The following is a 17,367-nucleotide window of genomic DNA, read 5'->3' as shown; positions in this document are numbered from 1 at the left end:
CTTTTCTGCCTCTTCAGCAGTTCCAGCTGTGCTTGTGTGCTCCACAGAGCTGTGGCCTTGGCCTCCACGCAGGACTGGAGCCCGGGCACTGAAAGCATTGATTATGGAGTCCAGTGGTTACTTTCAAGCTCCCAGATCAGCCTGTAATCATCAGATATTGAAACCAGATTTACAGGCTCTTAAAAAAAGAAAAAAAAAAAAAAGGGTCATTTAGCAATTTCAAAAGCAGATACTTGGTATTCTGCAGGAAGGTCAAAGCTCCTGTTGTCTTGAGTTTCAACAGAAAAGTGCAGCAAGTTTGTCAGGGTGGGGTAACCCAAAGAAAAGTTACAGTAGTGGGGCTTGATTTAGTAATAAACTACCCCACCCCTACTCTATGGCTACAAGAGAAAAGTTTAGTAAATGCAGCCCTGAAGGAGGATATTTTCTCATCCCATGTTATATGACTTAAAAAAAGAAATAAAATAAGTTTTCTGTATTCTGGAGTATGGTAAAAAGCAATAAAATATCAAGTTTATTGCTCAAACTTTAAAACCAAAGCTTGTACAGGAGAAAAGAAAAAAAAAAAAAAAGAGAGACTCCATCACATAAGAAAAATTTAACTAAAAAAGTTAATGAGAAAGGTCCATATTTGGCGAGACCAGAATTTGTAAGTGTTCTCCATTGATCACTACTGAGTAGGTACAACACAATTAAAAGCAAATGTGTAGTCATTAAAATCTAAGATGGGACTTGATCAACCAGAGCATGCTAAACGGTAAAGATGCCCATAAGTATATTATGGGTGTCTTTAGCATTTAGCACTTGCTAATCGTTGGCTCCTGTTGATGAATTTACCGCCCAAACCTGCCTAATAATATCAATGTCCTAAAAAAAAAAAAAAAAAACAGAACTGGAAAAAGCCCAGAATCTCAGATTCAGCAGGCCCAGATTGAGCAGAAAGACCCTTGATGTCAGGGAGAGCCTGAGCTGCTGCTGTTATCATTAACAGCCCAGCTATCTGATAAACTGGGGCTCGCCTAACCAGATTAGAACTGCCCCTTAAACACTAGGCCCTGTTCTGATAAGGCAAAAACACACAAAATATCAAACCAGCAAAGTTTTCTAAATTGCATTTGGTTTTTGGATTAAGAACACATAAGTGCATAACTGAAAAAATTGTTAAATATGAAAAGGCTTCTACCAATACTAAAGAACAGGAGGTATGAAGCTGTTGTAATTTTTCAGTGCATTGTGGGTCTTATATGAGCTATGAAATAGTGCAGCTTCCTCCCCATTCTCAATTTGAGATAGATTTTCATGAGGAAGAATTCCAACTAGTGAACTTGTGGGTGCTATTGCATTGCCTTCAAGTGGCAAAGAGAAACACCCACAGTTCCTATCTTCATGGGATGTGGCAGAGATCTGAAGTAGGAATATAATATAAGCAATGCTTAAATGCAGACAAACATCCCACACTAAGAACTGGAACCACTTAAGCTAACTCCCTACAGGCAAAAGGGGAGGGTGGGGAGGAAGATGTTTACTTTTTAAAAATTTGTAAAAAAAAAAAAAAAAATTTACATATAAATAACCCCACTCGAACCTTTATTGCTGCTCTCTCTCAATTTCAGCTTCAAAGTTAAAAAACAAACAAACCTATAGCTGACCAAATTTCTAGCTCTAGCCACCGCTTTTCCAATTAAACATACAGCCAGGTTTCGTATCTTGGGCAACCGGTCTGCAACTGATTCTGCTTTCACAGCACAGGATTTGGACAAATTTTTCCGCTTGCGATTTCAATATGTTTGTGTAATAGTATAAAATCTAACACCCCTCCCCTTACAAAAGTAAGGAAGAGGTTTTTAGCGCCAGCTGGTGCTTTGAATGCTCTGCGCTGCTCCAATGGTCAGAGTTTCTATAAGCGTAGGAGCAGTGTAGAGCAGTGGCTCCCAACCCTGTCCTGGAGGACCACCAGGCCTGTCGGGTTTTTGGGATAGCCCTAATGAATATGCATGGGGCAGATTTGCATGCCTGTCACCTCAATTATATGCATCTCTCTCTCATGCATATTCATTAGGGCTATCCCAAAAACCCAACTGATCCGGTGGTCCTCCAGGACAGAGTTGGGAACCGCTGGTGTAGAGCATTCAGTGTGCTGGCCGGCACTAAAAACCTCTTCCGCACTTTTGTAAAAAAAAAAAAAAAAAAAAGAAGGAGGGGGTAAGTTCACTGGAAATATCTACAAGAAAGTGGTAAAAAGTTCATTACCCCCTCCTCAAAATAAAATTGAGACTATTAGTGATAAAGGAAGTACCTGCCTATACCATGTAAACAGCTCTGGTTGTACCACAGAAAAGGTGGTATTAAATGCATGACCCATTCCATGAATAACTGTACTATAAAGGAAAGTGCTCAACATTCAATTGAATCCATTTTTAATTCAAAGAAATTTAGTTTGGAACTAGTTAACTTAAGGACATGAAAGCCATATATAAATCAGATTATGGGTATTATTTAATTATGCTTTTTCCATTCTCTGTTTATAGGGAAATAGAATTAGGCTGGCCCAGACGTCACCACAATTAAGAGGTGCATTCTCATTCCCCCTCCCTCATCTTACAGGTCATAACTGAACAATGTATTTAAATAAAATATTTGAAAGTGACCAAAATTTGGACAATATTTAGCAAGAGGAAGCAAAATTCCATGGTCTTATACCACACAAAAAAAAAAAAAAAAATTCCCCCTGAAAATGCAAAGAACTACTAGAGAGTAAAAACTGCCACAAAAAGTGTCAAATACTTCACTATGGCCTAGCAGAAGCCTAGAGTTGTACATGTGTGGCTTAACATTGTGTAGGGTGAACAAAAAGCACAATTTTCTTTGCTACCATCATCTCCAATAAAACCAGGTGAATTAAGACAAAAAAAGGAAGAGATTTCAGACAAAATATATATTTAAAAAAAAAAAAAAAAAATCTTTACAATGAGGAACCAGACATAGGAGCCCACATCCCCTGTGCAGCTCAAACAGCTCTGGTGACAGTGTACTCTTTCTACTGTTTGAAATTAAAAAAGCAATGCAACAGAACATTAGTCCGTGCAAATAAGACAGCTTTTGAAATCCTTCACAAAAAAGAAAATTCAAGGGCCTCATCTCTCATCAATTCACCAGTTTCTCCCTTTTAGTCTTCATAATAAAGTGCTCCTGTCCAGCAGAACCCCAAAAATGTTTTCATTTTTAACTACATTTAGCTCAGATAAAAAGGGTCATACAAATTCCAGCTTTCCATGTCCGCTGTACATTCCCCAATGCACCAGTGAAAGAATTTTGTCATGGCCGAGGTCCGTTGGTCTCACTTTATCACAGGTCATACAGCAGTTCTCGTGTCCCGTCACAGGCACCATGCATTCCAAGTCTAACTTTCCCAACTGTCCCCTCTTCGCATTATGCCCATGAAAGCTGTAGTGCAAGCGAGAGAGCATTTGCTGCCGCTGATCTTGAAGTCTCTTGTTCTCACTGCGAAGCATCCGTAGGGCTAGCATGATGAGCAGCACCAGAATCAAGCCCCCGGCGATGGGAACGGCTATCACCGCTGCCCGGAACCACAGCTCTCTTGAAGATGTCAGCTCCTGAACTTTGGTGACCAGGTGTCTGCCGTTCTCATGCTGATATCCTCTTCCTTGACCTGCAGGAAAAACACGAAGGATGCAAAAGAGGTCAGTCTCTAGGTATGTGCAACTGCAAGGCTGGCATAATCATCAGGCAAAACAGGAAGTTGCTTAAGGCAGCAAGTGCAATCAAAGTAAAGCAATAGGTCCTGACAGAAATGCAAAACAGTCATCAAAATTTTTTTTTTTTTTTTAATCTCATCAATGCAGAGGGTCTGTGTGCAAGGAAAATTAAAAAAAAAAAAAAAAAATAAGTCACTGGGAAGTTTTCAACTGGCCCATTTACCCATTTACCCAGGTACATCAGCTTTATGTACAATCCTAACTCAATATCCAACACTCTATAAACCCTTAGTACTCTCTAATTTTTTCTAATTACCAAACATTATCTAAAACCCATAATTCTCCCTTAAAATTTTATCTCATCATTTATTCTATTACTTCAAAGTTGAAATGGAATTCTTGTTTTTAGTTTGGATGTAATCCAACTTGAACCGCAAGGTAATGGCGGAATAGAAATCACTAATGTAATGTAATGTAATGTACATATATATATACACATATATATACACATATACACACACACACACACATATATATATATATATATATATATATATATATATATATATATACACACATACATACATCCAGGTACATCAGCTTTATGTATTTTCCTCCTTTTTTTTCTTCTTAATTTTGAATTTGTGTGTGTATATATATATATATATATATATATATATATATATATATATATATATATATATATATATATATATATATATATATATATATATATATATATATATATATATATATATATATATATATATATATATATATATACACACACACACACATACACACACACACAAATTCAAAATTAAGAAGAAAAAAAAAGGAGGAAAATACATAAAGCTGATGTACCTGGATGTATATATATACATATACATATACATATACATATACATATACACACACACACACACACACAAATTCAAAATTAAGAAGAAAAAAAAAAGGAGGAAAATACATAAAGCTGATGTACCTGGGTATATGTATGTATGAATGCCAAGCCCACAAATATGGAGGGATATAGATATTTGTGGGTTTGGCATTCACAAATTCAGTTATTTGTGCACCCCCTGCCTCTCTCTACACCTTACCTTAAAGCCCTGGTGATCTAGTGGTGAAACGGGACAGGAACAATCTTCCAGTGCTCTTGCCCCATGAAAGCCACAATCAAAAATGTCTGCCCAAGGGCAGTCTCCAGACACCGTGGAAACTCACCGAGACCACTGCAGGAACTCACACCAGCTATCTTTGATTGCTGCTTTCACCGCTAGACTACCAGGGCTTTAAAGCTAAGGTGTGGAGGAGTCTGAGAGGCAGAAGTGTACTGCCTGCTGCAAGCAAAAATCTACTGAAGTGCATTCATTTGTCTATTCCTGGAGGGCTAACAATCTGATTTCTGTACCCAAGGCAATAGAGCAATGTATCGCAAACTGTGTGCCTCCTGAGATTTCTAGTGTGCTGCAACACGCTGGCGAGGTGGAGAGTCATCCATGCCAGCTGCCTGCCTATAGGACGTGTCTCTCGCGGCAAGAGGAACGTCCTGTAGGAAGTCAGCTGGTGCAGATGACTCTCCTCCTGGATCCCTCCACCGGCGGGTCGCAGCCAGATGGGCCTCCGCGCACTTCCGGGTGCCTTCCAGCTGGGACACTGGATTTACCGCGCAGCCGGTCGTAAAGTTTGCGAGACACTGCAATAGAGGGATAAGTAACTTGCCTTAAGATCACAAGGAAATACAATGGGGATTTCAACTGGGCTCCCTTAGTTCCCAGCCCATTCCTCCCTCATATATACTGTATGTGTGTGTATTCAAATTATGGGGCCATTAGTGTTCCTAAAGGAGATAGTGTTGGCGTGATCAGAATCCTACTGCATTCATTTCTGGTCGCCTTATCTCAAAAAGATATTAGCAGAACTAGAACAGGTTCAAAGATGATAAAGGGGATGGAACTCCTCTCGTATGAGGAAAGCTTGGGAAAAAAAAAAAAAAAAGAGATGGCTGAGATAAGATATGATTGAAGTTACAAAATCCTGAGTGATGTAGAACACGTACAAGTGGATCAATTTTTTACTCCATCAAAAATTACATAGACTAGGGGGGACACTCAACGTTACAGGGAAATATTTCCTCTTATCTGTTTTAAAAGTATTTTTTCAATCATATAGTTAAACTCTGGAATGCACTGCCAGAGGATGTGGTAAGAGCGGTTAACACAGCTGATTTTTAAAAAAAAAAAAGTTTGAACAAGTTCCTGGAGGAAAAGTCTATAGTCTGCCATTGAGACAGACATGGGGAAAAGCCACTGTTTTTCCCTGGATTGGTAACATGGAATGTGGCTACTATTTTGATTTTTGCCAGGTACTTGTGACTGATTGGCCACTGTTGAAGACAGGATACTGGGCTAGACAGACCATTACTATGACATAGTATGGCTATTTTTATGTTTTGTTCTTATGTTCTAATCTTGGAGAGAGGGTACTCTGGGCCTAAACTAATACTTCACCAAGAGGTACTGTATTACACTGTTGACAGATGGCTCATCCTACAATTGAGTGAACTTCTGAAATTGCGGGTAGGCTGCAAGTTAAAACTGAACACCGATTTTCAAAGGCTCTGCCACTGGAAGGAAATAGTGAACCAGTTCCAAAAACACACATTTATGCCATTAGAGGTTGTTATTACTAACAGACAGCAGTGCACAGCAATGTTTAACCTCTTCAAAACAAAACGCTGAAAACAGGGAAAAACCTATTAGCCAGACAGACATCTAATGCTCAAGGAGACATAAAAGCTATTCAATAGAGACATCTTTTGCATCTAGACATGCTTTTTCCCCTCTGGTATCTCTAATTACATTTACAGCAAAATCAATAACTGGCACACAAGGTCTTGGTTGTCATAGGCCTACAGAGGAGGGAAAAATTTACTTGGAAACTGCTTCCCTTACCTGAAGTCTCACGGGGATGAGAGAGAACATCATGCAGTCCCCTGTAATTGCACATATCTTCGTGACAGCATTCCAGTGTGGGCACTGTGGTGCCTGTGTGGTTTTCAGCCCTATTAGCTTGGCACAGGTCTACTGTAGTGGCAAGAGAGTCCAAGCAGCCTTGGGTAAGAGGGGAATTCGTGTTCTGGGGATCAAGCAGCCTGGAAAAGCAGGCGTTCAGTTCCGATTTGCACATGTAGCCAGTTGCAACACAGTGCGGAGAATCACAGTAACATCGAATTTCACCTTGGGGGGGGGGAACAAAAAAAAGGTTGCAGAAATTCTGTTAAAACATGGTTTTATATACTTCCTTGCCGCCGCCACCCCCACCCCCCCCAAAAAAAAGTACAGATTAATCAGAACATTCAGGGGAACTCTAAGTTTCATTTGAAAATTAACTGAAATTGTACCAATTTTAAGATATTTCTTTCTTTCTTTTATTTTTTAATCTTTATTGATTTTCAAACTTTGACAGCGCAATACAATTAATTGAACATAAAATACTGCATAAAAAACGCACTATTAACTACACAAGTAATACATAAAACAATCATTTTCTCTCACCCTCCTCCCAATTATTAATACAATATGACATATGATGCGATTACAATATTATAATTAAGCAATTTTAATCTTCAAAACACATTTCCCTCCCCCCACCCACCCCGGATGTGTAAGGAAATCTAAGAAAAAGGAGAGATACATGACCCTTATTGCGAGGTAACAAATATTTCATTTTAAAAGTCATAATACTGTAGCAGCAGAAGAGGCTGCACCTCAGTGGGTTGTTAAGCTATCAATTGTATGGCATATTCACTAATCTTCCTCCTATGGCAAGGAAACGCTTGCAGATAACTAGTTATAATCGGACCCAGAACATTCTAGGGTAACCCTTGCAAGCATTTGGCAGATGGCTTGGATAATAGTGTACTAGCTTAACACCTTATAAATCTTAAGGTTACTAGCATGTAATATTTTACTGTGGAACATTGGGCAGCCATTTCCGATGGCTGCAAAAAGGGTCAGTTGCTTTCTGAAGTTCTTCATGCAAAAGAACTTTTAGTCACCTTATAAAAAAGGAACCATGCAGTTTACAAATAGTGGTTCATTTGCCAAATGGAAAGTTATAAGGAGGGGGTGGAATGGTGGGGGGGAGCTGCGGTTGAATGGAAGCTCATGGTTTTCTGAACACAATTTTTAACACATGGTCTTGAAGGGAAAAGTTTAGCTTAAATATCCTATATGCGTGGTATCTAATGAAAACAAAAATCTGGAAACCTTAAGCATTTCAGTAAAAAGAGATACCAGGCCTTCTTCATAAGGCTTATATTCTCGACCTTTCAATTAAAGCCGTATTTACCAGAGAGTGAGAGAAAGACACGCTTAACTCGTGGCGGTATTCAAACCCATGCTGAAAGCCCACTAGGCTAGTAGCGTACTCGAAAGTCAGTCGATGGGACAAACTGGTGGGGGTGCTACAGAGTTATGCATAAAAGATGGGTACACCAGGGAGGGAGGGTTCTTGAGTGGGCAGACTTGTTGGGCCGCCGGCCATCATATTCTATGTTTCTATTTTTTCAAGCTGCATTTTTAAGTCCTGACCTAAGCCACTTGTAAAGCACTCATATCCGTTTGTCATTCCCTTTGTAATTCCCTGAGCAGAGTGTATAGATTCACCTTTGTTGCTCTATGTGAGTGTCAATTTAGATTGTAAGCCCTATTGAGCAGGGACTGTCTCTTGCATGCTTAATGTACAGCACTGCATACATCTGGTAGTGCTACAGAAATAATAAATAGTAAATGAATTACTTTCCTGTCCTTTTACTACTACTAATTTCTTATAGCACTACTAGACATGCAGCACAGACCACATTATATGCAGATACTTTCTCTGTCCCTAGTGGGGCAATGAAGGATTAGGTGTCTTACCCAGGGTCACAGGAAGCTGTAATGGGAATTGCACCTAGTTACTCAGGATCCCAGTCCGCTACACTAACCATTAAGCTACTCTTCCACCTTCTACCTGGGATACAACAGAAATATTAAGAAATATTACTATTGGAATATAGATAAAGGAAACTTCTCCCATCCTTTAAGTAAAAGAGTGAAAAAAAGGGAGTCAATTTAAAATGGAAGCCCAAAGAATGTAATTTCTAAGCAACTACTCTGAGTACTTTACAATAATGCACTCCATCACTGTTTTTTGGTTGTTTGGAATAAAGCTTTGTTCTAGGCAGGTTACATTTAGAGAGTAAACAGTGGTCTTCCTCCATCTAAACCAAAACCTCTCCAAGGCTGGGGAGAGGCTGGGCACGCTAGAAAAGGAGCAGAGATCAGCCCACCTTGAGATCAGCTTTCATCCTAGTGCTGCAGGCTATAGTCCCTTCTCTGTAATAACCCCAGGTAATGCAAGCCAAATGAAGCTTTTATTTTCTGAGCAAGTGGTCAGCAGTGCATTAGTCCTGACCCAAACCTCCCCAGAGGCTTAGGAGGGAGAGTCTGGCATCACAAATTTTGACTTCTGAAAAAGATATTTAGATAGGCAAACTGGCTTGCTGCTCAGATTCGGCACCCCAAGTCCTGCCTCAGATTCGCTTTGCATGAATTTGAACTGGAGAGATCAGATGAAGGTTAACTTTTAGGAAGGGCGAATGAAAAGTTTTAGCATACACATAAACCAAGCATTAGAGAAATTTGAGCTGTGCTTCCTGGGTCTGCCAGAAATACATTTCAAATATTTACACAATCCAGTTTCAGCATCTTATGTATTTTAATGACCTATAATCAGGCAGACCCACTCTTTGGGTTGTTACTGTTCCTTAAATCAAAACCACATTTTCCTCTTACTGTATTAAAAACTATGGGGTTTTCTCCGTTTCATTAAGTTTTTTCTTTCATTATACAGAAGGCCAAAAAAAGGATGCAAGAATTTTGAGAAGGCAGGAACAATGCGCCCCTGTTCTTAACTTCTCCCTACTGTGTGCAGCTATTAAACCAAAATGTCTGCTTTTAGTCAAAATGGCTACAGGAGACACTGCAGGCTTCTTTTAAAGCTTTTGAAGTCAAGAGCAGCCAGAAGCCTGCGATCCCCTAATTATATCATTATCAGGCACATAGTTTCGGTATCTGCGACTTCACATCAGTCTAAGTCACTCCCTGTTCCATCTGCCTTTGATGGAGCCGAGAGGTTTCCCTCTGCAGGCAGCAAGAGCTGTTATTTGAAAAGGTTAATGACACCCTTCTTCCCAGAGTAAATAAATAAATACTGCAACTCATCATTTTGCAAACTTGTCGCCCTATCCGTCTACCGAAGGGGGATGTCTGCATTACTTACTACAAGGCTTAAAAGGTGAACTGCTTTGAGACATCATGCTCTTTTTTAGAATGTAAATGTGTTATTCTACAGATCGTTTAAAATTCGAAAGGGTTCAGCATCCTCTACTGTTCGCACCTTCAGTGTTCACCAGAGTAAGGAAGGAGGGGGGGGGGTTTCATCCTTGAAGTTATGCGTCCAAGACTATTGGACACATTATTGCAAGCAACTCAATGCCCCCCCACCAGTACTGTCTCTTTAAAACGATCCCCCCGCCCCCAGCTCCGAGATCCCATTCAAGACAAACTAAGAAAAACAAACTTTTTGACAACCACTTACCCCCGAGCTCCGAGTTGCGCAAGCGAACCGGGGAGAACCAGAAAGCGGAAGCTGCAAGGATACGCACTGATCTCCCCATTCCTATACGACGCAAAAGGGAGCAAACAGGGAAAGTCCCCCCCCCTCCTCCTCCTCACAGATGAACGAACCCAGGAGCTCACCTTTGCTCAGGAGTACGGCCATGGCACACAGCTCAAGTTGCAACCAGAGGGAGAGAAAAGCGCAGCGGCGATCCATTTAAGCCCCGGGGGCCGAACGCCCCTTCCACGGCCGCTACCTCCACCTCCCGGCGCTTCAGGATCACAGTGGCATGGATAGAGCACGGCCTGAATCCGTCCGCGCCGCACCTCCGCCGAGCAACCCAGCTACCAGCGCTCTAACCCCAGGTGGCGCTCGGGTGGCTGCAAAAATATCCCCGCACAGCTCGCAACCCGCCCGCCCCCTGCAACTATTGGATGGCGCAGCGTAGGGTTCCTCCCCTCCCCTCCCCCAGGTCGCCCTAGTTCACTGTGATTGGTTCTCCCCACTGCCAGTCGAGTGAGGAAGTGGGGAAAGGTGAGCGGGCGTCGGGGGAGAGGTTGTGGTTGGTGGGTCGTCTTGAGACGTCACAAAGCCCCAGTGAATGAAGTGCTTTGGCTTCTGCAGTTGCTGCACCTCTGGGCGCTGGACAACGAGAGCGCGCGCTGCTTCTGTCTTTCTGTCTCGCGCATCCTAAAAGAGATTTCTTAGCTGTGATGCCGGCTATATGTGGAAACGAGTCTACTTAAAAGCACAGCTTTATTTTTGGGGGGGACTTTGCCCTTTATTCAAAAAGAACGTTTTGTTTGCCCATTTATGTACCTATAGAAAAAAAATTTTCGAATGGGGTTCTTTAACGCAACTTCGCCACCCTTGGAATGAATATATGTTGCCTCATAGGGATTGGGCATTCAGAATTTATATACAGTATACTGTATATATATATATATATATATATATATATATATATATATATAAACCATTTGATTTTGTTTCACGATCTATTTTATTCATTACTAAGCATGTACAGTGATGGTAGGAAACAATCCATGCATCAATGGCTGTACAAAAGCACTGCATAGAGGAAGCTATTTTAAATGTTTATTAAGCAAAGCTCTTCGTAGACCAATGTCTGTGCTGCAATGAAAGCTACAGTAAATCAGTTTGCAAGGGGAGAAGTCTCTCGTTTTTCATCATTTATTTATGTTATTGTAATCAATAAAATCCAATCAGACGGCTGATCAGAACGAGCCAGTGTAAGTTGGGCTCGATGTGGTAGCAAGTCGGCAAACAGACCGTTTAGTGAAATTAGCAAGCCAAAAGCACATGGCGCCACCGAGACGACACAGACAGAGACTGACACTCAATTATCCCCAAACAATCCCAGGCAAACAGAGAGCCCAGCCTGATCGATATCAAACTCCACGCGATCCTCTTACTGATATGGTAATTAGTTTGTTAGTGCACTGTCTCAGCTCGCCAAAAGAACACCGACGCCCACGTCCTCCTGTCTGGCTTCTTTACTGTAAAAATCTTGAAATGGAATCTATACATTAAAAAAAAAAAAAAAAGAGTCTGGCACGCTGGGGGCTTCAATACTAAAAGATCGCCCTTGTCGTGCGTACAGTTGGAATCTGCGCTTGGACTTTCGACACCGGTTTGGTTCTAAATGGCAGCTGTTTGGTTCTGTATAATAGGGGCGGGGGGACGGGGGGGGGGGACCAGGTGTCTACGTCACAGTCTGACTGAGCAACCTTGAAGAAACGTAGTGAACTGAACGAGAAGCGACGCCCTGAGTGTCCCAAAGGCTACGCTGGTTAGGAATGCAGCAAACTGCCTATCATTTTCCTGCAACTTCATTTAAAATAATGTTCTCAGTAGAAGCCATTTAAGTAATATGCTGTCGTTATATACAGAAACAAGAACTTTTGAGCCACATCTTAGTGCAAATGAAGGCACTAAAGAATATAAAACAAACAAAAAAAAACACAACTTTTTTTTTTTTTTCCGATCAGCTTCGGTGATCGTGGGATCTTTTCTGACCGCAACCGTGTTTGCCATACTTTTTTTTTTTATTATTTTGCCCTAGAAGTCAGTGACTCTAAAAGCATTGTTTTCAACAAATATTTAAATGATTTGACGATTTATAGTGAATTGGCCGTGAAGTGACAGTATATATATTTTTTTTTTTGGGGGGGGAGGGTAGATTACTGCATATTTCTTGCAAAGAACAGAAGTCTAAGCTATATTATATTAATTAGTAAATCCAGTAGATCTATGAATTATTATATCATTTATAAGTGCAGCCCTAGGACCTCACATTTTATAGTACTGTATTAGAATTGCACAAAAAACAAACCCAGCGACCCCGAGTACAGCACTGTTAACTAAACATCACAAGGCTGCTTATCACTTCAAAGTGGTATTCAGACAAGTTAAGTGACTTCTTCAAGGCCACACAGTGAATGGTGGAGGTGAAATGTCAATCCTAGTTTCAATGTTTAATAAATCTGTTCTGACCTCAGTTGCCACTGTACCAGTAGTTCCAGCAGAGGTTGCCTTCCATTTCCTATTTGGGTTTCCGTTAAAGATTGGGGTGGGGTGTATTTTAGAGGCTATCAGTCCAAAATCCTTTTCCTGCCTGGTTCTGGTTTCGGTCAATGGGTTAGTTTAAGTTTCAGCCATGTTTTTGGTGGATTTCTTTCTGATATCACGGGATTACTAGTAAAAACTAAGGAAAGTCAGAAATTGCTTTAGTCAAAAATGTGAACTGACTTTGCTGTTACAATAGTAACCTATCTATGGTGTGATCAAGATTTTTCCAGGTTACTCAGAAGCATGAAACTCTACAAGAATGGAACAGAGTTCACTTTCCAATCATTGTAACTGTTTCAATAAAGATCACACTTCAAGCTAGGATACAGATAAATAAAGAATGTATCACAATTTTTCAATGCTTCAATGTGTCATGGCTTTCTTTTCTTCATGAATAGTATTTTTGGTGGAAGCTGAAAATGTATGCTTTTTGCCATTTGTCTCCCTCCGCCTCCTCCTGAATACATTACCCCTCTTCTGGACACCAGCCCCACCCCTGGGTTTATTTTAAAATCCTTGGTGGTTTTACAGTCCCAACTCTTGACTCCAAAAGCTTTAAAGGATACCTTGCAGTGTCTCCTGTAACCATCTTGACCAAATGTTGAGGCAGGAGTGATTCTCATTTACTCCTGCTCATCTTGGTTCTGCTCTCAACATCGCTCCTGCCCTTCCAAGTTTATTTACAATTTGATATACCAACCAACAAACAAATATCTGGACCGTTTACAATTGCTAACATTAGAGTTTAAAAAAAATGCAATGATAGAAATAAAAATAGGGGAACATAAAAACCAGATGAAGACAAAGATACGGACAAAGTAGGTACAATAGGCACTGAGGGAGGGGAACATTCAAAATGACATCAAAGTCAAAATAAAAATAAAAGGGAGGTAGAAAGGGAGAGAATGAAAAGGAGAGGGGATGGGTGTCACTTCTTAAAAGCGGTTGATTTGAACAATTAAAAATTGGAAGAAAAAAAGATCTAATCTAGAATTTTGGCATGCATCTTGAAATTAAAAAAAGTTTTGAATTTGTCGAGTAAGTTTTCCGATCGAAGAAGAGATGGGATTGCATTCCAGAGGGAGGGGGCTGTGACGGAGAAGATAACATTTCGAGTGTAGAAAAGATCTTTGAGAGATGGAACAATCAGTAGGTTAAGATCAGCGGATCTCAGAGCCCGAGAAGCATAAGGAATGAGATATTTATCAAGAAGAGATGGGGAGTGGATGAGTTTAATCTTAAATACCAAGAGGAGAATTTTGTCTCATTCAAGCACTACCTCAACCACACAAGTACTTATGATTTTAAAACATTGGAAGCTTGTGCAGTTGAGAACAGAGCTTGCAGGAATGGGGCAGGGACAGGAAAATAACTTGGGAAGGGAAAATGAATTCCAGTGGGGACGGGGAAAAATTTGTCCCTATGTCATTTTCTAGGTACATCATTAACATTCCAAGAAATCAATTTAACCAACATCTCAACCAAGATCACAAAAATTGCCAGTGAAAAACCTTACTAGACTACAGAGGAGTGTAAGATAGTCCAGGGGGGGAGGGGTTACTCTTTGCATTCTTTTATTTCCTTTATTTTTATACTATGATTGTAAGTAGTTTATGTGGTAAACAGAGTGCTCCAAGTAAGTAGTTTTTGATGCAGAAATTTAGGTATGTAAATTTGGGATGACAAGCTTCCTATGAATTAGCTTTTCTATAGTGTGGCGCAAAGTAAGCCACTGAAAAAGCACTTTAGTTTCAATCTTCATTAACTGCATTTTCTGCTTGAGGAAACTATTTTTCTTGGAGATTAAATACAGTCTTTCATTACTTTGATTATTATATTCTGGCTTTAGCAGAAGGATACAGACTGCAAACTGTGACAGGCCCCAGCAGCTCTCACTGGTTCACCCATCCAAACTTCAGCTTTGGTGGTAGTTCTGTTTCAATCTCTAGTGTCCTCTTTAGGTATTATTCTGAATTCTCCTTCTGTTGGTGCCATATACAGGACTACCCTGCTCCTGCCTAGCCTCTCCTTGTAGCTCAAAGGAGACAGGAGAGATTCCCACTCGCTGCTGCCTCCAGGCAGTGGCATAGCAAAGAAAGTTTGCTGCCAGGGTGGAGGCAACTGGCATCACCATGCCACATGCTCTCCCACACTCTCCCTGGCATTGCCACACCATGCGCCACCCAGTGTACCCTGCCCCACTCTGTACCTCTTTAAATTTTCACCCACTGCTCGCACTGGCCTCATCTTCTGACATCACTTCCTGGTTCCCTGGAAATATTGCACATCGTTGCTATTATAGAATATTAGTGCAAATCCACATTTTGGTGCCTACATTTTGGCAAGCACTTACACCATGTCAATGGTTGGTGTAAATGTTTGTGTCCTAATATTGACAGTTAAGTGAGTAACTGACAGTATTCCATAACTTAGCCCTTCATTACTTATCACGTCCTTGAACCATCCATGCCCAGTGGCGTAGTAAGAGGGGCAGGGGGGCAGACCCCCCCCTGGCTGCCATCTTCATGGGGGGTGCTGGTGCCTCTCCAACTCTCCACTCCCGCCTCCCCTTCCCCCCCCTCCCCCTACCTCTTGACATGTTCACCAGCACGAGAAGCATCTTCTACTTGCTGCTTGCACCGGCCTCAGCTCTCTTCTGATGTCACTTCCTGGTTGTGAGGAGCACCCAAGTGGTGGGTCAGATTGGGGGGATGTACAGTGCAGTGATGCCGGGTGCCACCCCCATGGGTACCAACCCCTCTTGCTACACCACTGCCCATGCCCCTCCCACATTCATGCCATCCCTTTGAGTTGCACGCCATAGAAAATAGGCACTGAAGTTATAGACTGGGCACAGAAGTCATTTACATGCATAACTACAAACTAGTGCTGCTTAATGACGTCAATTATTGGAACTTAATGCCAATTAGCTGATTCTTGTGTGCCCAATACTTAGTACTCTTTGTCAAATTTGGGGGAATAAGAGCATGACCATCAGAGAAACTAAATCAGATTCAATTATATAGTCATGACGTGTCTAAGTTTGCATATTTGAAACCCAATTTATATAGGTCATCGGAAGGATGTCTTAGTGGGACGTTCACTATTTACAATGTATTTTGCAAAGATCTCACTGAATCAAGGGTCTTTCGTAAAATATATTGTGACAGGGAAGAGCCTGTCAGCAGTTTAAACCCAGCTTTTTTTGTATAAACTGTTTATTCACCAGAGCATTGAAAGACAGTCATAACATAAGAATCACAATTTTCAATACAAAACCAAATTCCAACACCCCACATGAATCCCTAGAAACATTGAGAGACCAGGCCGGTGTTCTGCTAGCCTGGAACTCCCCAAATCCCATCCCAAAAACAGCCCACCCCCCCCCAACCCATCCCCAAAATAATCAATCCACTGGCAACACAGGAACTACTGACCTCCGCAATCGATTGACCACCTGGCTTTTGATCACTGGGGGCAAAGTATCCAAATAAGAGGCCCAAATGGACAGAAAAAGCTTGCTCCGCGATCTAGAAAACCGAGCGGACATGGACTCCCAGACCATTAAAAGATGAAATTTATTGCGCCAATACCAGATGGTGGGGGGGGAGTCCTGAAGCCAATGATTAAGAATACATTTCTTCCCCACAATATAACCCTTACGAAGAAGCAAACTGTCGCCTGCTGACCGCCCTCCCAGGTACCCCTCCGCCAAAAATATAATCCCTTCAACCGACGAAGGGAGTGAATAACCCACCAAAGACTCCAAATAACACCGGACCTCCAACCAAAAGGTAGATATAGATGCACACAACCACACCCCATGTGCCAAAGAGTTAACACCCTGACGACATTTCAGGCAGATAGCGGTAAGGGCACACCCAAAATAGTAGGCCCGTTGCTGAGATACATAACCCCGATGAAGAACCCGAAATTGACATTCCTGAAGCTCAGCGCTCTGCACCACCCGAGGAATCAGGCGCACCAAAGGAGCAAAAGACGCCACCCGCAAACGACAGCCCAGGTCCTGGGCCCATAAAGACAAGAGCCGCTGGTAATCCCGCCGAGGCTGCAAAGCCACCAATCTACGATGATAATGTGAAATAGAAAGCCACTCCCACTGAGCATCAAAGAAAAAATCCCGCAGCGTGACAGTAAACGACTGATTCAAGGAGTCCCTGGGCAAGGAGGCTGCATAGTGAGAAAGTTGCATATAAGCAAACCGATCCGTCGTACCCAAGGACCAGGACGCCTGGAGAGCCAAAAAGGGCACTGCCGTGCCATCCAGCTGCAGAAACTGCTCCAGAGAGCGGATCCCTTTCCGCGCCCAACGTTTAAAAACAACATTGTCCTGTCCAGGACTAAAGGCCGCATTGCCCACTATGGGCAG

General features: G+C 41.6%; 1 protein-coding gene across 1 annotated transcript; it reads right to left on the bottom strand.

The window, feature by feature from the left end:
- Nucleotides 1-2,938: 2,938 nt before the first annotated feature.
- Nucleotides 2,939-10,754, bottom strand: BAMBI (BMP and activin membrane bound inhibitor). The gene is made up of 3 exons (XM_033931446.1): nucleotides 10,526-10,754; nucleotides 6,674-6,958; nucleotides 2,939-3,670 (listed from the first exon to the last, which is right to left on the bottom strand). Exons 1-3 carry the CDS (start codon nucleotides 10,599-10,601, stop codon nucleotides 3,252-3,254), a joined length of 780 nt encoding a protein of 259 aa, XP_033787337.1. The 5' UTR covers nucleotides 10,602-10,754; the 3' UTR covers nucleotides 2,939-3,251.
- Nucleotides 10,755-17,367: the final 6,613 nt, after the last annotated feature.

The sequence above is a fragment of the Geotrypetes seraphini genome, chromosome 2, assembly GCF_902459505.1.
Source record: "Geotrypetes seraphini chromosome 2, aGeoSer1.1, whole genome shotgun sequence".
NCBI lineage: Eukaryota > Metazoa > Chordata > Amphibia > Gymnophiona > Dermophiidae > Geotrypetes > Geotrypetes seraphini.
This window is presented reverse-complemented; position numbering and strand designations above follow the sequence as displayed.

Coding starts and splice junctions, on each gene's coding strand:
- BAMBI (XM_033931446.1), bottom strand. CDS start 10,601: ATGGATCGCCGCTGCGCTTTTCTCTCCCTCTGGTTGCAACTTGAGCTG. Junction 6,959..10,525: donor GGCCGTACTCCTGAGCAAAG/GTGAGCTCCTGG, acceptor CCCCCCCCCAAG/GTGAAATTCGATGTTACTGT. Junction 3,671..6,673: donor TCATCCCCGTGAGACTTCAG/GTAAGGGAAGCA, acceptor TTTTTCCTGCAG/GTCAAGGAAGAGGATATCAG.